This window comes from Clinocottus analis, unplaced genomic scaffold (genome assembly GCF_023055335.1).
Source record: "Clinocottus analis isolate CAN_PGR_092001 unplaced genomic scaffold, fCliAna1.0.p SCAF_7, whole genome shotgun sequence".
NCBI classification, from domain to species: domain Eukaryota; kingdom Metazoa; phylum Chordata; class Actinopteri; order Perciformes; family Cottidae; genus Clinocottus; species Clinocottus analis.
In genome coordinates, this window is record NW_027176229.1 from 9,803,382 (window position 1) to 9,824,429 (window position 21,048).

Sequence of the window (21,048 nt, forward strand, 5' to 3'; positions counted from 1 at the left end):
ACAGCTCAATAATTACAAAGAGGTGAATATAAAAAAAAACAATCAGTGACAGCTACCCATTGTTGAGTCCTACCTGTTGTCGTCTAAGATTGCTTTGTTCACCAAAAGTGCACAAAAATAGCCCGTGGAAACACAAGAGAACCATAGTTTGTGTCCTCATTTACATCTACACAAGGGCTGCGTGGGTATTCACAAGTGGACATTTGGAAAGGGGGGGAAAACGCAAAAAGTCTTGACATAGCAGTTTTGCCGGTGTCACGTGACGGGTCGTCGGCTGTATAGTCTGTTGAACTTGTGTCATAGCTTTTGTTGAGAGATTAACAGAGAACACACAATGTGGAGCTAGGCCCTGCCTGCCAGAGATAGTCTCAGTCCTGGTAGAGAATCCAGAGAGACCCTCTGTTTCCAAACTAACTCGAGTTCCACTTCAGCCACCGCCGGGATGCTACTCCTCCATCCAACCAACTGATCTAAATCTCCTTGGGATTGGCTCTTCAACCGCCACTATCAGGGAGAGAGAGAGTGATAGCGAGGAGGGGGGGGGGGGGGGGGGGGGGCGAGGGAGGGAGGGAGGGAGGGAGTGAGAGAGAGAGAGAAGAGAGAGAGAAGAGAAAGAGAGAACACCGGTTCATTAACTCTTCCAGCCTCCCTCCAATGAAACCGCACCGTGTTCCCAAGAGCACCATCCACCGACACAGTAAGTCCGCCGTTGTCACTGCACTTTCGTCTTGTGTGGGTTAAGAGATGGTTAGGAATAGCCTCGTAGCTGTGTTGGGATGAGACAATGTGGACACTAGTCTCCCTTGTGACTCAAAGGGTGACTGGGCTCGTGGTGTGAGGGCGCAAGGGCGAAGGAGGTAACACAGTACTGTGGGACGACGTTTCAACCACAGTTGAAAGAGCCTCAGAGTGAGAATACTCCATCACCTCTCACAGTAGTGAAGGGTGAAGTCTTTGGAGAGCTGCTTTTCCTCTGAACTCCACGGCTCCAGCTCAAATTTGTTCCCCATGACATCCTCGTCATCCTCTGCCTCTTCCTCCTCCTCTTCCTCCTCATAGAGGCTGGGCTCCTCGATAGACGTCTCCAGGTGGTAAAAGTAGGGTTGACCCTCTGTGTACTCGTAGATGGTTGGTAAACTGCTCTTCAGGCTACAGCGCCGACGCAACGCGACCAGCAGCGGCTGAGGCATTGTAAAAATATCCACGTTGTTGCCCAGGTCGATCCAGGCCAGGCTGGAGAACATCTTGGGTTCTTTGAGCATCTCTGTGAGGTCTTTGAGTATAGACAGGGTGAGGCGGTTACCGTTGAGAGCCAGGGTACTGAGTTTGGGCAACGACGCAAGAAGAGGCAGCAGGATCTTCAGGTTCTCGTCCTGGAGTTCAGTGAAGCTGATGTCTACAGCCACCACGCTGTCTCCGCTGTTTTGGAGGTAGAAGGCAACTTGTCGGACATCGCGGGTGGACAAGGCGATGCCTGACAGGTCGACCGAGTCACTGGACAGCTTCTTCTGTAAGGTTGTCTTGAGACTGTTGAGGACAATGAAGAGAAAGAGAGTGAGATTACTGTGATGACTCTTTGACAACACACAAACCAGTGAAGGTTTTTGCTGTGGGGTGAAGGGATGTGATTTGGGAACAAGGCCCTGGTTTTATGTTGTGTTTCCTGTGCTGTATAAAGCAGGGGGTGACTGGGCCGGCATGGAGCGGAAGGCTGACACAGAGACTCCAGCATTGGGATTAACTAGTGTAAACAGAGGAGCCAAAACATCCGAACGAGCCAGTAGCTCGAGCCTAAAGCTCTGACGGACAGAAGCACAGAGCTCCTTACAGCACAGGACCGTTTGGTACTTAACACATGAACTAAGTATATTCTTTTGGAAATGCTCTGTTGAGATGATGCTATTGTCTTCACCAAAGAAGCCATGGTTTATATTATGTTTGTTTTTTAGTGACCAAGATGTCCACAAAACTTGTTGACCGATGTTGGTTACATTTGGAAATGTAGCAAAGAAGACAATGGTGCACTGAAACACAAAAATGTAGCCAGTCCTGACAAATCAGAGGAGAATAAAATGAGAAAGAAATGAAAGATTAACTGTTGGATCAGGAATAGGATTGTGGCTTGTCAGCATAACTAAATATTGTTGCAATCGATCGTGTTTGTTTTGCAGCAACAATTGAAATACTTTTTTTAAGTGTTGGGGTGGTAGAAACAAATTTCAAAGATTTTTTTATGCATTACTTTATTACAATTTTACAACATTGTAGTGTACAACAGGACATTTTTAGGGATAGATCGTCAAAATACTGCTGGAAATACCGCTGTGGACTCCAGTCTCTACGTCTTATTTGAGGACCATCATCTGCAATTCTGTATTTTTTTCTGTATTCTGTATTTTTCCAACACAAGCGTGAACCTAATATAAATACAAAGCATACCCAATAACTATGTACAATACCCATGTTATAAAAATGTTAAAAGCCTCAGAACATGTTGGTTTTGGCCCAAAGGCGACGGGCCCTTTGACCCTGTATCTTGGTCAACTTTATCTGGCTCCTAACCTTCTAATAGGTCTCTGTCTATGTTAAGATTGCTTTTGCCTCTGTCATAGAGCACTTTACTAAAAAATTGAAATAAGGACAAAGTCCTGAAACGCACTACAGTGTACATGACAAAATGTGTTTTTCCTATGACAATAAATAAGCTCAGCTCGGAAAAACTCACTAAAATCAATCCATAGATGTTTACTTACTGAAAACATTTGAAATATGAATATAATGTTTACCTTTTTTTCCATAAAATGTGCTTGTTGTGATGGCTTCCATTTTGAAAAGACCACAAAGGAAAGTTGGCAAGCAACGCCCCCCCCCTCCCACCACCACCACCACCACCACCCCGATGTTGTTTTAAAGCTAGTTATCCTCTCTAAAGGAACATCAGGACTCAATAGAATAGAGCGGCATGTGAAGTATGAGAGGAATTAGCAAAAACATAATGTGAACTACAGTGTTTTGTGAATTCTGAGGAGGATGTTTTTTTTTGTATGTGACGAGGTGACAGTCATTGAATGTGTGAGTAGGGAGTGATATGTGCAGGGTATCTTTGTGATTCGGTGCATGAACTCATAGCACAAGGCTTCGTAAACCTTGAAACCCTTTGAGGATATTGTGGAATACAAGCAGGATTTGATGCTGAACGTGAACACAAGTGACACCTCTCTGCAGCGGTATCTATTGCTCTACATTGCAGCTGAAAATATGTATTTTTGCATTATTTACACACTCCTTCCTTTGGCCTTTTGTTTTCAAAAGGGCAAAGGATGTGGTGTGTTTAACTTGAGCTGTTACTGAAGTGGCCATAACGCTGATTTGGTGTCAGACAGAATTATAATACCCTCCGGTGCCCACTGACTTACTGTGACATCCACTGCAGTACCTGTTACTTGTCATGCTTTACAGGCTTTTTTGCACCCGGTGAAAATGGATACGCCCTGAGCAGCATTGACTGTTTTATTTTAGAAGCAACTGATGGCTTGAAGAGCACAAACGTCATGCCTTGTAGCATTTGTATTAATTATAAAACACACAAAAAAGAAGGTGTAAAACCCAGTCATGAAGCAAGGCTAAAGGATAGTTAAAGCAGCTGTTGAGGACAAAATCTATGAGATAAGACATGTATTAAGACGGCTCTATCTGTATCAAAGTCTTGTGAAGCATAGCCCTCCCCCTCTCTATTGTCTGGCCTTTTATATGACAGAACCCTCATTTTCTCCAGAGGCTGCCGCCTGGCAGAGGCTACTCTCCAGGTGTGAATAGGTTTTGATCACATAACTCCTTGCTTTGTCCGACAGGCTCATCCTTTTGAGCTCAGGAAAAATGGATGTCCAAATCTTCTTCCCCAGAAGCCTCTTTCATCCTTCCTCCTCTACCTGACAGCAGAAAACACTAATGCATTCTAGAGGATGTCTTTTTTTTTTTTTTTAACCATCTTTACATCCACAAGAATGCTGGCAACAAGGTTTAAATGACAGAACTAGTTCATAAGTAAACTGAGATTAAAAAAAAGAAATATATGTGCATGAAAAAATAGTCATATTTAATACATGCTGTGAAATAGATGTTCTAAGCAGCACGCAGAGAGAAATAATCCGTCCGTGCACCACATGAACTGCTGAAATAAAGCCAGTATTAACACATATTACATTTTAGTAATAGTGGCTGAAAGTATATCTAGATGCAAAAAAAAAAAGTCTTAAAAATTAGTCTTAAAAAATATACATCCATAATCCATAAGTAATCAATTAATGTGATGTGTAAAATTAAGCTGTCTATGTATTCTCACTTAAACAGTGAGGAGGCACAACGTGCCTATTGTCTGGACGTGTGGCTCATCAGATATGTGTCATTGATTTAATATAATGAAGCACCATTTGAATTCAGTCAATGGAATTGCTCCAATTTTTTTTTACAAACATAAATATTTATAACTGGAGTGTTATTTGAAGCTAGTTGCAATTTTGAGGAGTTTATTTGCACCTTGCTTCTTTCATTGCGTTGCTCTTTTTTTTGTTTTCTGCAGTCAGTCGAGTCATTTACGGCTTGCTCTATTACTCATGTTAGCCCTCTGATGGCTCAAGCTATACTGTACAGGAGAAACACGAGATGAGCAGTCTAATCACATCTGTTTACTACTATTTCATTTATATATTCAATTCATTTGATGATGCATTATATACACGAGACTATAGAGGAGTGTGTTGCAGTGACACAGGCAGACCCACACTACTGCATTATCCTTCATGGTGCAGGGAATCCAACCTCACAGCCCATATGAAAAAAGACAGTTCCTACACATTCTTATCACTCCCTTATCTTTTTGTTTGATGTTTTGGTCAAAAACACACCCTGAGGAACGGGGCTGACCACTCTTCCTTTCTATATCATTCTGTATTTTCCTGAAGCTGAATCACTCAGTAAAATTACTAATGGGCCCTGGAGAAAGCTTCGACATGCCGGTTATGCTATAATGCTCAACATAATGATTATTAGGCAATTTGAGGTGATGAACAGGTGATGTGGAAACTAAGAGGGCAGCGACTATGAAAGGCTAGTTTTGGTTATTTTGCTTTTTAAAGCGTACAGATAACAAAGTAACAAACTTATTACATGATCAGAAAAGGCTGATGTAACAGGACGATAGTGGTATGAAAATCGAAGAGAAAAAAGGTCATAAAACTGTTGCTGATTTTTATATGCTCACAGGAAATTACCCTTATGGTGGGAGCGCCTCAGCAGCATTTCTAGGTCACTGCTTCCATCAAGCTTATTGACAAGCGCTCTCATTTAATGTGGGAAAAAATAAAACATTTGTAGCGCAAAATCCAAACAAACTAGATAGATTACCAGGATTAGTAAAATTCAGACATAAATTCAGTCTGGCATTTCAGTTAGAAATGTGTGAGCAGAACGGCCGGTGTTCAGCGCTAATGCTGGATAATGAAAGGATGAACCATCCGGTTGCATTAAAATGGACTGAGCCGTTTCTCTTTCCTCTGAGACCACAGAAATCTCTTAGAGGTGGGATTGTTGCATTTCTTGCACAGATGAGGGCGGTTTGCCTGCAGCTGAACAAAGTTGAAGCGAGATAAAAATCCACCCTAAAACAATATTTTACAACAACTTTTCTTCTAAATGAGAACATTTAAATTCTTATTTCATGAAGGAATAATTCAATATTTTGGGAAATACTTTAAACACTTTTGTATGCAGAGAATTAGACAAGAAGAGAGATGCCACGCTTATGTCTGTGCACCAAGTACGGGTCAGGAGACAGTTAGCTTAGCTTAGCACAAAGACTGGATATGGGGTAAACAGCACCTGGCTCTATCTGAAAGTAGAAAACAGATCAAATCAGTTATGTGTGTTATTTAGTGAGCTTTGAAGGTGCAGATAGGTGGATCTTTAGAGACGTTCATCCATTCCGTCTCGTCTCTTTCTGTCTATGACAGGTATTTCTTCGTCAACGACAGGCGAAGCTGTCAGCGCTCCCAGTATCTTCTGAAGGCTATTAATATTCAGTTTTAGGGTGGATTTCTGTTTTAATGATTCATGTAGCCCCTGCTGTCCCAGCCAGTCTCTCTCTCCAACATGACTAAGTAAAAAAAGAAAGAAAAGCCTCCTTAGTTAGGATTTCAGCAATCGTATGCATCTGCACATTTTCAGAGCTGCTATGAGAGTCAGTTAAATCCTGTGTCTTTCCTCTTCTGAAATAAATCAGCACTATAAAGTGTCTTCCGCCAAATCCATGCAAATATATCTTTGTTGTCCTCTGATACTGCGCGTTGATACTTCAGACTGAAACACAATGAACCGGTCTCATTTCACCATGCTCCCATTGTCTCAATCTTGAGATTATTTTTACCCTCCGTAAATGAATGCATTATACGCGGCATCTACTCAGCTGTAGAATGCACAATTACATGAGAAAAAATTACAATAGCCTGTTTATGAATACACCTGGGTTGGTGCACAGGCTAATTCTCTCTTCATCATTTGCACATCAAAAGGAATCCAGTCTTTTATCTAGAGGAGTATAATTTCATTATAACACAACCCTCCCAGCTTTTCTTCAGCAAACAGATGGACAGATTTGTTGCTATACCCCGTTTGAAGAGAGAGAGAGAGAGAGAGAGAGAGAGAGAGAGAGAGAGAGAGAGAGAGAGAGAGAGAGAGAGAGAGAGAGAGAGAGAGAGAGAGAGAGAAGCCTGTGGCAATTTACATCCACTGCACAGACCATATCACTTGAAAAAGAAAGATGACTGACAGCTGTGGTTACCATGGCGTTCCCATCAGGTCAGCCTGTGGCCAGCTCCGTCCGAGTTCAATGACATCTACAAAGATGGAAATCTCTCCAGATTGACACGGGGCCGAGCCCTGCTCACTGTTGTGCGTAGCTGCAGATTTATTACAGACTGGATGTCTGGACAGATGGGCTTACCAGGCCTGGGATTTCCGTCTGGACATGCTCTGCCTCAGCCACTTTGAGTGCGGGGTCAGGTGGTAAATCAGCTGTCTGCAGATCTTATCAGAAGACTTTCGGGTATCTGCATCCTGTAGAACAGTGCAGAAATAGAATAACAATAGGATGAAGAACAAAGAGACCAACAGGAGTGACACAGCAGCTTTCAAAATGAGATTTCTTGCTTGCATATTCAAGAGAAAACATCTTTGCTCTTTATTATTTCACACTTTCAGGCCCTGAAGTTTCCCCCATTTTCTAAAACATACCAACCTGAATCCGTAAGATCTTTCACATGAACAGAAGGTTTTGTTATTATTTGTAGCGCCTGCAGCTACTCCTGAACAAAACACAATTTACCTGCCTGGTTGGAGCAAGAAAATCTAATCACATGCAGCGTGCATCGGTGGGGGAAAACACAGGAAGTAAGCAGGAGAGGTGAGTTTCAACATAGCCACTGGTAAACACTTAATTCCAGTTCATGTAGGTGGCCATTGGCTACATTAAATAGAGGGAAGACAAGTATGAATCTAAAATTACTATTACATGTACCGTTTAAGTAACTCTGGTTTAATGAGTATTTAGTTAGGGGATCTCAAGATGTACTTCTATACATTTAACAAAGTGCATTGAACACAATTTCAGAAGGAAAATAAGAGAAACATAGGATTCATATTATATAGATTACGCTATTTCTAGCTGTTCATAAGTGGGCCAACATGTGTCTGCAGGATTTCTCTTATCCATCTGTCTGTAGAAATGCAAGTCGATTCCATCCTCAGATTGGATTGCATTGATCTAATTTTAACAGAAGCAAACCTTCAGGGAGTATTTTTAGGAGAAGGCTTTGTTTTGCTGAATATCAATTTCAAGCTAGATCTCTGTGGATACTTTGCAAGTGTTACACAAAGGAAGAACAAAGGAAACTGACCTTCTTAGGACACTGCATCTCCCGAGCCAGGCTGAGCAGCAGCTCGTGTGAGATCGGGTCCACCAGGTTGAGAAAGGCAGCGTTTTTGTATAAGATGTCGTTGAGCGAGGTGCCTTCCAAACCAAGATCCTACCAAAGCAAACACCATGAGATGCATCACAATCACAGCAAGTTGAATTAATACAAAATATCCTGCAATTATTATAATCCAGTTTCTAAAAGTGTGACTTTCCAATAGCGATGGAAACAGGACCCTGCTGTGTCAAGGGCAATGGGACTCGAAATGAAAAGATAAAAGAAGTGTTTTGTATAAAATATTCATTAAAGGTGACAGGAGCTTGTTTTATCTGCAGCAGGAGTGTGAGAACTGTGGGTAATCGCAGGGAACGCTGTGTTTTGGCATATTAAATGAGTTATCCTCATGTGCCTCAGCACCATTCGTTTGCAAGATTCTTTGTAAGGTAATTTTCCCATACTAAGGAATATGCACGCTCAACTATAAGATGAGACAACTATTGCTGATGTCACCATACCATCCTTAAAAAACCTCCAAAATGGATTTCATCCCCTGGCTGAATGTTATTTTTAAAACGTGTATATATATTTCCAACCACAAATCTTGACCTTCACCTCTCAATGTGATTAAAAAGTTTGTGCAGCATACGAATACATCTGCAAAGAGGTCAGAACATACAGCGATAGCTTATTGACAAATATGACAAATCCAGAAGGAATTTCTTTTAGAAAAAAATAATCAAACCAACGGAAAGAAAAAGATTTCAGAGGACATTTTGAGTGTGGCGAGACGAGCAACAGTCAGCGGTGCAGCTGTGTGAACTGAACTGTAATCTCATCAGCACGTCCTTCCCCAAGGTCCTAACGAGGCAAACTACGACAAGCACTTGTGCAGCCCATGCAACTTTAATGAGAGAATCAAGCCTGTGAGACAGGCACATCCAGTGTGCACACACCTGCACCCAGACGCACACACATTCTTGTCTCACGAAGACAATCGGCATTGATTGCAATAGACAGTTTGAGTGGGAGGCTGGCAGCTCCACATTCCTGGCTCGCCTTTTGACACGGGCAACAGTAAACAGACTGAACCCAAGCAGGGGAGAAGCTGTTTCTGCCCTTTTGAGGAACAAGGAGTTTAGATACGATCAATTGTCATGTATGAGCGTGGGCGTGAAGACATGAATCCTCCCCATATCTGAAGCAGATCTCCCATCTTTTATTATCTCTGAAGCAGAGCTCACTGTCACACACACACACACACCAATTATATCTGCCACAAACTCTTTTGAATTCGGGGAAAAGAATCCCTCAGATATCTGTCTGCGGTGCTGTGAGTAAAGATAAAGTACGGCTTATTTAATAAAAGTGGAGCTCATTTAAAAGGAGCGAGCCCATGTCCCTTGTGACGGGGCTGTCATGGAGCCGAGGCCAGACACTTTACCTCCTCGGCTTGATTAAGGAGGTTCGACTCTCTCCTGTGTTGAGGCTTCAAGGTAATTAACACAGGATTGGCCGACAGCTAAAAGACAAAGGGGGGCCTGAGGGCAAGCAAACAAATGAGATCACCAAGGCTCGGTGTCACATCTTCGATGCAGCTACATATTCTTTTTACACGTGTTTAATGTTACATATCCTACAGCCGGTGAAGAGAAGGCTATCAAAAACAATGCTGTAATTAACATCCAACATCCTTTACTGGATAGTGGAGCTGGACCTTTTGTATTGTATTCTGGGTGACAGCAACAACATCACCTACTTATAAGTACTGTCACGGTCAAGTCAAGACAGCATTAAAGATACTGCTACGAGAGCTCCAAAAACAACTGTGGTTAGGGCAGTGGATTTTAGAGATTTTCAGACCAAAAGGAAAAGGAATAAGGTGAATTTCACTAAAGGATTACATCACATGTTTTTTACATGACGAGTATGTGCACAACAAAGACACTATCAAAGCAATGACAGCAGTCTATAGCAGTTTTTACAGCAGCTCTTATTTATGTGACCTTTTTATAGACCAAGTGTTAATAAAAGCTTTAGGAGAAAAATCATATTTTTGTTCGGTAGAACACAGGACTCCAGGGCTTACATTGTTGCTGCTGTAGTTTAGGTCATTACCGAAAGAAAAAGAGCTGGAAACAGACAGAGACAGAGATAGAGAGACAAAGACAGAGAGAGAGAGAGAAAGAGAGAGAGAGACAGACAGAGAGGTGAGACTCTGGCCGAAGTGAAGGAAATAAGGAGTGATGTAGTTAGTAGAAAGGATGGTATGGAGGGGATGAGGCTCTATTTGTGTTTGTTGACTGTGTATCAATATATATATATATATATATATATATATATATATATATATATATATATATATATATATATATATATATATATATATATACACACACACACACACACACATAGCCAGATCCCATCCACAGGCAATGCAATTTAGGATAATGCAATGGACGTTTGTTCGCTGACCATTTCCTAATTTACAGTGTCGGTCGTCGCGTCAAATCAAATGACAACATTGATCATGTTTACTCTCACTGAGTGAACAATGTGGTGAGTCACAAACTGTCTGCCACTGAAATAACGTGTCACAGGTGCAACACTCTGCCAGTGGCCTACTTTCTATGAAAACAAATTCCTCTGGAAGTGGCAGAACCAACAAGGCCATGCATGCAGAGTCACCTCGAGGGGGAAAAGAAGGGTGAGGAGGGCTTAGGCCAGAGGCCAGGAGAGCCTGTAGGCGGGGATTAAAGCACCTGTGGAACTGTAACATGTAGGACATGCAGCACCCATCACACACATCCCCTGCTTGTTCTCAGCTGTTGTTTTAGGATGTTTTGAGGATGTATGGGTGGGTGAGCATCAATGCAGAAGTAGGATACAGTATGTAAACAGGTCTGACCTCCACGAGGCCGAGCTGTGTGCAGTTTCATCTTCCTTACCTTCCTCAGTAGTTTGAGCACGTCGGTTGCCTGCTCTATCCTGCGGTCACGGAGCAGCTTCTGTATGTCTTTGATCCACGCCACTCGCCTTATGTACGGGCTGTGATTGGTCCTCCGTAGCATCCCAGGTAGTTTGTCTGATTTCAACATCAGTGCAAACAGAAAGTCTCCGCCGCCTCGGCTGCCCTTGTCGCTCTCTCCGGAGCCATCAAGAAGCTTGCGTCGCTTTTTGGAGAAATTCTCATTGTCGAGGCTGCTCTGCCTGCTCAGTCTGGAGCCCATCGTGTTGTTTTTTCTACAGACGCGGGCGGCGTTTGTGTTTCAGATGAGACAAATTACCAAGAGGAAAAACCCATGGTCGAACCCAGTTTTGTTTTAGATGCTCCTCAGCGGTGGAGGGGAGAAAACAGCGCCGTGTTGTCTGGCGCTGCGGAGCTGCGCTGATCCGGTGCAGAACCTCGACAGTCTAATTTATCACCACTCTCTGATGCACCCGGCACACGTTTCTATTTAGATTCCCCCCCGCCACCCCCACCCTTGGCTACGTGCGTTTGGCTCGGATGATGAGGATGCTCCGGCTGCTTCATCCTCCGGCTGTCTGTGCTTTACGCTGCTGTTTAGGTTTGAGCAGCGTGGAGTGTCCGACCAATCAGATGCCTGCTACGCATCTCCCCTCCAAGGCTTGAAATTCCACTCTGCTACGAGAATGGAAAAAAAAAGAGAAAAAAAGAGGCCAGTGTTGTTATATCTTAGACGAACCATGTGACAAATTCACAATGAGATAAACCACGCTGAAGTCCTTAGATAACTAAAAATTAAGCTTGTGTTTGAGTCTCGTTTCTTATTAATCCAGTGGCCTAAAAATATGTGCTTTGTCCTTGGCCTAGTACAAATAGGAATTTCTCTTTCGGCAATCCGGTTGTCGCTTAGTCATCGCTCAGACTGTCAAATCCTGTTTGTACTTGTCACAACTCCACTAAGTCACTGTCATTCTTTGAACTACATCCATGTCCCAGAGTTTGTTTCTGTCATGTGAATCACTCTCTAGGACCCTAAAGAGTCATTGATGGGAGAACATGCATACTGCTACACAAAAGACAGCTCTCAGTTGAGATATATCACAACAACTTCTCCTGCAACTGTAGCATACACATCAACATAGTTTAAGCGCTTCTTCCTGTAATTCAGTCTTATTTAATGGATGTTTGTCATTTCCATTTGTAGGTCCCATCATTGTGGTTGAAAGACTATGATTCTGATTCAACCTTATTTTCTGATATGACATGTGTACACTTGTTGAGTGGAGCGGGGGTGTTGATGCTCTTTTCGTAAGTTTCCCCCTGTACCCTCTCTGGAGTCCGTCTGCTGCTTATTTTCCAATAAGTTGTAATTATGATTGTCTGACGCACTTAATTTAATGAATCACCATCATGCTATTCATTTATTTTGTCAAAATTTCTACTCTTGAAGCTAGAGAAATAACATATTTTTTATAAGGTATAACAGACAGAAGTATCTTTCCTTCCCTTATGTTGTTAGATTGTAACATTTCTTATGTGACATTTTTGTTTAGGGTGGTGTTGAAAATAAAATTAAAAAAAATCCAAATAATCCAAACAATCTTGCGGTGCCATCATTGCTATTAAAGCACGGTGATAATCCAATGTTTGAGTTCAACAACTTGGACAACTCTGCAACTATCTCGGACCTTCTCAGGTGTAATATTTGTAAGCGTTTGAGGGGTGGTGTGATGATTGAGGAGCTACACTCAGCTCGTACAAACTGCTGTATGATATCCTCTGTGGCTCTGAAGAGAGAAACACTACTACTACATTACTTGCATTGTGGGAATTATATGATCCCAGTTTTTAGGAACTTGACCCAAACTTGGCACTGAAGTCAACAGCCTCTGCTCCTTTAATAATCATCATTCTTTTAAAAATGTGTCTCTTTGTGTTTCCACAGACGCCCAGAACAGACAAACTAAACTCTGCTCTAGTTCTCCTACGTGCTCGGTACACAGGAGAAGTGTAATTTGGTTGCACTCTTTAAGCTCACTGCTATATAACTTTGATGATTAGTTTTAATTTTGTGCCTCCTAAACTAAATCAATAAGTGGGTGGATATTCTCATTCTCTTTGTTTACAACAACAACAACAACACACATTAATCTGTAAATGTGGTAAGACTAGCCAGGTGGCTGAGATTCAACTGCACTCTTTTGGCAAGATGTTCTAAAACCAATTAAGTTAAAAGGTACCGATATAGCTGAGTTAGATTTAAAAACAAACAAACAATGGAAACAAAACAACATTCTCGAGATAGCCCACAAATCACGAAGAGCAGCCGCGAGCAGCTAAACATTGGATTACGGGTCGTGTGTCTCCTCAGGTTTGAGGTCCTTACATCGTAGGTGCAGCACACACAGCAGAGTCTGTCTTTGAGTTCGTATCATTAAAAGGACTTCAGCCACCCATAAAAACACATGATGTCACCTTCTTTTCAATTGAGGCTCTGCTTTCAGTGTTTCTGCAGGCTACATTTCACCTGCCACAGAGGAACAACAGCAGTGTGTGATTCAATTTGCTGCAGAGTATATAGGCACAGACAAGCCTTCCCCTTTATTGTGTTAAAAAATATTAACACCTGGAGGGAGACCTGGTGGGTAGGACTGTACCCCTCCCAGAAAAGTCAAAAGGAAATCTGTATGCTTCCAGCTGACAGATAGAAATATGAACAAGCTCCAGCTAATGTTTCATAACACCAGCCCTGTGCAGTGACAGTCACGTGCACAGAAAGGTTGAAGGAAGGCTTTTGTTATCTGCAACAAACAGATAATTGTCGTCTTCCACTATAAATCAGCTCTCCCTTAAATACATTCCCCTTCTTGGAGCGGCTGGGAACCTGGAAGATCCAGAATCGGATAATAGTGATTTGATTTAGACATAATCACAGCAGCAGGAGCAGCCCACAGGCTCCTTTCAGGGCTTTATCAGAGTGGCCCAGAAACAGGAGTGCATGCAGGATTAGGCGAGGTACCACATATGGATATTTGCTGTTGAGAAAACTCCTGTTATCGATGATGCCGGCTTTGACCTGCGCTTTTGGCCCAAAGCTCAGGCTTCCCAGACACTCAGAGGACGCCTGCAGAATAAGCCAAATAGACTGTGACACGTCTACTGAGCGTGGCAACTCTGCCGGCTGAGCCAATCACACAGAGCCCTGAATCAGGGATGCTGCTGGCATCTGTACACAGATCACTCTCACCTTCACTTTGGCATACCCCGGCAGATTGATACCAGCGTGAAATGGAAGGTTATAGAGGACTAGAAAGAAAAACTCAAAAGAGTTTCACTCGAAAGTGAGGATCAAGAGGGCAGCCATCATTTAAAAAGATTAATGCAATGTGCAAGAATTTTAAACCTTAGCGCTTCCTGGCTAATGTTTCCAAGAGCTCAATTGTTACAGCTGAAAGCTTACATGACCTTTGCCCCCTTCATCTATGGCTATGGTTGAAATTAAAAATAAATAAAAAAATCACACTCTCTCTTCTCTTTAAGGAATTGTGGGCCTGCAGTAATTTATTTTATTTTGTCAAGGATGGTCCAGTGTACAGTAGGCTGAATCAGATAAGAAAAGAAGCATTGAAACATGTTTCCTGAGCATTTAGAGAATTTTACTCTTATCATGCCTGCTTCTTGGATACTTCTGGGTCATTTAATTCAAAAGTTTCCCTCTGGTGAACCAGAGAAAAATGAATGAAAAAAACAAAAACAGAAAAAGAGCTAGGAGTGCGTAACACCAAAGCAGCAATTTGCAGGGACATCTTGAGAGTATTAGTCTATTTTTCTGCCTGTAAAAACATGCACAAATAAAGCACATGGTTATTATGTCATTGTGTAACACCTGAGCTAAGATGACACGTCTGGTCATAATAGACACCTTATCACCACTGCTGACACACAGAACCAGCTGAATGACCAACTACCTTCTTCTCTCTTCTTCTTGTCCGATATTTTCTATCTGTCTGTGCAATACACCAACGGTGAGTGAACCTCCTGCTCTCCCTCCTTGACCGGGAAAAAATATGATGCGACCTTTTCAATTGTGTTATTTGTGTTAAGATTTGGCTCTGAAAATGCTCGGTGATGTTTGGCGAAGAGGACACTTATTTCTGAGCCAAAGGATTCTTCTGACTGTGAGGTGTGTTGACTTTCCTGGACAGGAAAATGGTTGGGAAGTCCTTGATTGCTGGTCTGGTGGTCCTTCTGGTGGCTGTAGTAAGCCTGTTCCTGGGGGTGTTTATGGGCATGGGGAAGAAAAACACACCTCCCCCCTTGAACCACTTCTACTTAAAGGCTGCTGTGGCTGCTGATGCTGGGAAGTGTTCAGAAGTGGGGAGGTAAGACTGGCACGCTCAGACTTTTGTTTTCTAAATGTGACAAACAGTTGCATGCTCTGTTTTTGCATGTGTGAGATACGGCTCATACCGAGTGTGTTCTTTTCTTTTAGGGATATTTTGATGAAAAACGGCTCGGCCGTGGACGCTTCAATCGCTGCCTTGCTATGTGTCGGCCTTTTGAACGCTCACAGCATGGGCATCGGAGGAGGGCTCTTTTTTGTCATCTATGACGCTTCAACAGGTGAGTTATAACTCCTCAACAGATGATAACTGAGCAAAAACACAATCTGCAATCTGTCCTCATTTTCTGCTTAACAGGGAAGGTAGAAACCATCGATGCAAGGGAGACAGCACCTATGAACGCCACTGAGGACATGTTTGGCAACAACACCAAGCTTTCTCGTACAGGTAGCCTACTAGCCTTGAGCTGCTGGAGTATTTCCCTGGCGCAGAGGAGAGAAAGATTCACTATGTTGTATAAAGCGGTTGAGCTCGTCTGGAGCTTGACTCTAATGTTGTAAAGCAAGAGAGGGATTTAGAGAGGATACATATTCTAGTCTCAAATCTACCCATCCGGCTCCTCTCGAATGTTTAATAACGTTGCTATATTTTCTCCTCACGTCTGCTGCTGGTTATATAACAATAACTAAATCTGTATAACACTGGATCTATAGATGTTTGGTTGTCTCTTAGTATGCTGATCCTACAGGCATCAGAAAGAAAGAGTTTGTGAATTTCTAAATAGTGGCTCCGCTCTTTCTACACAACAGGTGGATTGTCCATAGCCATTCCTGGGGAGATCCGTGGATACGAGATGGCCCACAAGAGGCATGGCAGGCTGCCATGGAAGGACCTGTTCGAGCCCAGTATTGCCTTGGCTCGAGATGGCTTTCCTATAGGAAAAGCTTTGGCTCATGCCATCTCCAGGAGCAAAGATTCTATTCAAGGAGATGCCAACATGTGGTGAGGGTGAAGAGTTTAAACAGAATGGTGGCTTGGATACCTCTTCTGCCTTCACAAATGACTGAATATAGTACATTAATTTAAGCTGACAACGTAAAAGGGAATAGTGAGCTATTTTCCAGCGACAGCTACAATGGATGTATTACAAGTCCATTCAATGGTCTTACTAGTAGCGGCTTTCCTTTATAACAGGCTCAAACAATTCAACAAATTTAACTGGTTTTCTACTCTTTTTTTGTCTTCCAGTGAGGTGTTTTGTGATTCTCAAAAAAACATACTGAGGGAAAACGATATTGTTAGATTTCCAAGGCTGGCGGACACATACCAAAGAATAGCAGAAGAGGGGCCGGATGTGTTTTACAACGGGTCAATGGCACGAACCATCGTTGAGGACATCCAGGCGGCAGGTCTTATGTTGTGTTATTGATCATTGTTTTACTTAGAAACTGTGAATACACTCATAACCAAATGACACTCTACAGAACTCAAACTATTTATTAATTATTTTAAGACTTAAATCATTAATTTGACCAGTATTCCTCATTTTGAATTCACACTACTGTGCTTGTTGCAGGAGGCATTATCTCCCTGGATGACTTGTTGGAGTACCAACCCATGCTGAATGAGAACCCTCTGAAGCTGAGCGTTGGGGAATACACCATGCATGTCCCAGACGCCCCCTCCAGTGGCCCTGTGCTGGCACTCATACTCAACATAGTGGATGGTGAGCAGCCTGGCCAAGTGTTTGTTGTACAGCCATGTGGAAGAAAGCATGTCAGGTTTCCCCAGGTCGTCCCCGGATTGTTTCTCCACCTGTTTTGGAGAGCTGTGACTCAGTTCCGCTTGCCAAATATAATTCACCATCAACACCCCATCTGCTCAGGCAGATAATCTTTAGTCATGCTTCAAATAAAAAGTGGCATCATTTAGAGGGATAAGATAAGATAAATGAACGTTGAGGAAGATGGTACTATATTGATATTGCTGAAAGGATTCGTGTTGTTATTTGAATGGCGACCTTACAGTTTAATGACCTGCTACTGAAATGGGTTTTTTAGCAGTAATGATGAAGACTCATGACGTGATTCAACAAAAAAAATGGGATTCTTCATGTACTGCAAACATGTTTTTTTGTGTGGATATTTTGCAGGGTACAACTTCACAGGCACAAGTGTTTCTACAGCCGAGAAAAAGACTCTGACGTACCATCGAATCGTAGAGGCTTTCCGTTTTGCTTATGCCAAGAGGAGCAGACTAGGGGACCCACGTTATCTTAATATTACCGATGTAAGACTTCATGTTGTTATCATTACATGTCAGACCTTAAGTTGGAGCTTTCGAGCTTCAATGTATACTCTGCATGCTCACAGCTGTCTTCTGTTAGCCGCTGGGCAATTCTATAGGTGTGTGTGTGAAATGCCTCCAGTTCAGATTTGAAAGATTAAGTGTTTTCTGTATTGTTACAAAGGCCAGGAAGAGTGCTCATCTATTGTTTACCATTCCTAATTTTCACGTGATGAGCTTCAGCTCTGGGATTGACTTGTTTTGCTTCCCTCAGCTCATTCTAAACATGACCTCAGACTTCTTTGCCGATGGCATAAGGAGTAAAATTACAGACGACACCACGCACCCAGACAGCTACTACGAGCCAGACTACTTTGTCCCAGACAACCACGGGACGGCTCACCTGTCGGTCATTGCTGAGGACGGAAGCGCTGTGGCGGCCACCAGCACCATTAATTTATAGTAAGAAGTCAAACTTTAAGAGAACCATCTCCTGGAATTATTGCTGATTATCGTTTACTCATTAAAAATCTGTTTTATTTCCCCAGCTTTGGTTCCAAAGTCATGTCTCGATCAACTGGAATCATTTTTAACGACGAAATGGATGACTTCAGCTCTCCGTACATGACCAACGGGTTTGGAATTCCTCCTTCACCGAACAATTTCATTCAACCAGGTGTGGCTGGACTGTTATCACACTTGTATTCCTACAACTCCCAGTTCAGGTTATGACGTTCGGTCACATGTCCGTAGATGGAGAGCAATGTTTTTTGAAAATGTGCCATGTTTCCACAATGACAAAGAGGATGCTCCTTCCTCTAGTGGGATGATGCGGAGGTGATGCTGACTAAGAGCATCTGCCCACTGTGACTCACTGCTGTTCTTTATTTACAGCAATATTTTGAATAGGGGTTAAATAAACGTGACAATTTTTATCTCTGCAAATTCTGCACGTGGACCATTAAATCGTAAGGAAAAAAGTTAACATGTATCAGTCTTGCAGTCGCAGCCACGTTCTGTTTATCTGTTGCAGGCAAGAGGCCTCTGTCTTCCATGTGTCCTACTATCATCTTTGACAAAGACAACAAAGTGAAAATGGTTGTAGGAGCGTCTGGGGGCACAAAAATCACCACAGCCACCGCCTTGGTAAGTCTGATTCATTCACACGCATCATCTCCATCCGGCAGGATTTGAAACGAAATGTAATTTTTTTTTTTCTGGCTGAAACAGGTAATCCTGAACTCCTTGTTCTTCAACTACGACCTAAGGAAAGCAGTGACGGAGCCACGACTTCACAATCAGCTCAATCCAAATATGACAGTGGTGGAGCAGGGCTTTGAAAAGGTGGGTCACACATGAAGACGTATGATGCAAAACAACATCTGGAACATATGGCTGCTCTTACATAAGTGTACCAGCTGTCATTACACAGGCTACTCTTTTGACTGCAATTTTCTACAAAGCATAAGTGTTTGTTTTTGCATTAATTAATAGGTATTTATGTGTCTTTAGTCTCTAAGATTGTATTCAATAATCTAGATGTACTAACAAAGAGCAATCCCAGCTCTCCTCTGCATTATTACCAGAGATGGCTCATAACACTTTGTCTAACGTGATACAGATTTTGCAGCCTTGGAAATCTGCCAATACGATACAAACCAGATACTCCTCTTTCAAAGAACCCCTCGCTGAATGGATGCACTTTGAATTATAAAAATATAATTGACAGACTGTGAAATATTCTCCTTTCCTAAAGGATTCAAATTAAATAGAAAGCAACATTTTTTGCAAAAGTTTAAATCGGGGGACATGTCTGTACTGAATTTAATGACAACACATAAAATAGCTGTTTAGATATTTTAGTAAAAATTCCACATCTCCATCTTTTGTTGCCACTATATGAAATGTAAGAGGATCAGCAACGTCATCAGGATTCGTCCTCTAGGCACCATGAATGTCTGTACAGTTTCAGTCATGCCTCTTTAATGACAACCAATAATTGGCAAAAAAAACAAGAGATGAAGAAATGTTTTCTTTGATAGATTACCCATCTCAAACAAGTTTCCGATTCATGAAATTTGATTTTCATAGTGTGCTGGCTGCCAGAAAAGTAGGAAATAATTTCAACAACTTATGGCAAAGCCGGCAAGAGAAACCAATAAAAAATACATAATTAACAATCTAGAATGTATTGACTTCTATCATGGACCAGTACAACCATAACCTCCTGCAAAAAACTCTCTTTGTTTGTGCATGTGTGATGGTAATACCATGGCAGAGTGTCCTGGAGGGTCTGGTGCAGAAGAACCATGTCACACAGCTGCTGCCGACTCCAGACTCCGTGGTCCAAGCGGTGGTGCGGCAGGGAGAGCGTCTCTGTGCCGAGTCCGACCCCAGGAAAGGTGGCTACCCAGCAGGATACTGACCGTCAGGACTTTCTCCGCTCCTCTCAGTCTGGACAGTCTCCTCAAAGACACTAGGATGAAGCCACAGTACAAATAGGGGCCTGCACTGAAGACTAGGAAGAAGCAGTGTTTATTTAAGCTATGGAGACACAGCCACAACTTACTTTGACACAAACATGGAAAATGACCAAACCCGCTCTACTTAAACTCAGTTATTCAGCATTACTTTACTTTTTTTGGGCATCATTTGAGGTTGCACCTACAGTAGTTTGACTCGTTTACCATCACCATTGTTGGTGAAGTTTTGGGGAAACCTAAAACACAATCTTCTTTCTACAATAGACCTATCTTATGTATGACATGGTATTTAACATATTAAAAAACAACAAAGTAAGCATCAATAATTAAGTTTCATCACTATGCCTTTTCAGGTAAGAGTCTGTGTGGTTGTAGGTTTTCCATGTGGTACTTTCATCTATTCTATTGTCAAACTGGTGACAAAAAAACTTGACCCATTAAACAATTAAAAATAAGGACACCTCAGGTTGTTTGCCTGTTTCTACCCGAACCGTTCCCCTGGTGTAAGTTGATCCTGAAGCCAACATTATTTCGAGGAAACTGACCGTGCTGTTTTCTACCGTGACTCTATAGTGATATAGTATATTACTCTTGAATTGTAAATGTTTAATATCGAGTAGAGGTCAAGTAAATGTATAGCGTATTCTGAAAAATACATTTGCAGATATATTTTTCTAAACATGCATTGTTCTTATGCCATGTTTGTTGCCATGCTTGTTATTAAACATTTTGAACAAAGATGTTATATTTTACCACACAGACCCTGTGGGTATTTCTGTGCTGCTTCTGTGACTGGAATATTAAGCATGACAACACTATACTATCTTTTCTTTTAGTTTGTTGCTGGTCAGATTTTGTTATTTAGTGTTTATACTGAACCTCATGTACTGTGGTAATGACATATTAATGCATTTAATCCAGGGCAAACCCAGTAAAAACAGAAAAGCAGCTGGCACAGTGAATGTTTGGCATTTTTGACTGATTAAAAACTTAAAAGATTTTTC

The 21,048-nt window shown here is 42.1% G+C and overlaps 2 protein-coding genes across 2 annotated transcripts; one reads left to right on the forward strand and one right to left on the reverse strand.

Moving 5' to 3' along the window:
• Nucleotides 1-544: 544 nt before the first annotated feature.
• lrrc75ba (leucine rich repeat containing 75Ba) lies at nucleotides 545-19,906 on the reverse strand. The gene is made up of 5 exons (XM_068566375.1): nucleotides 19,832-19,906; nucleotides 10,913-11,610; nucleotides 7,950-8,078; nucleotides 6,998-7,110; nucleotides 545-1,527 (listed from the first exon to the last, which is right to left on the reverse strand). Exons 2-5 carry the CDS (start codon nucleotides 11,192-11,194, stop codon nucleotides 924-926), a joined length of 1,128 nt encoding a protein of 375 aa, XP_068422476.1. The 5' UTR covers nucleotides 11,195-11,610; nucleotides 19,832-19,906; the 3' UTR covers nucleotides 545-923.
• ggt1a (gamma-glutamyltransferase 1a) lies at nucleotides 15,142-19,986 on the forward strand. Its single transcript, XM_068566374.1, has 12 exons — nucleotides 15,142-15,314; nucleotides 15,425-15,555; nucleotides 15,633-15,722; nucleotides 16,085-16,277; nucleotides 16,524-16,684; nucleotides 16,852-17,001; nucleotides 17,428-17,564; nucleotides 17,836-18,023; nucleotides 18,110-18,237; nucleotides 18,595-18,707; nucleotides 18,792-18,905; nucleotides 19,840-19,986. Exons 1-12 carry the CDS (start codon nucleotides 15,142-15,144, stop codon nucleotides 19,984-19,986), a joined length of 1,725 nt encoding a protein of 574 aa, XP_068422475.1.
• Nucleotides 19,987-21,048: the final 1,062 nt, after the last annotated feature.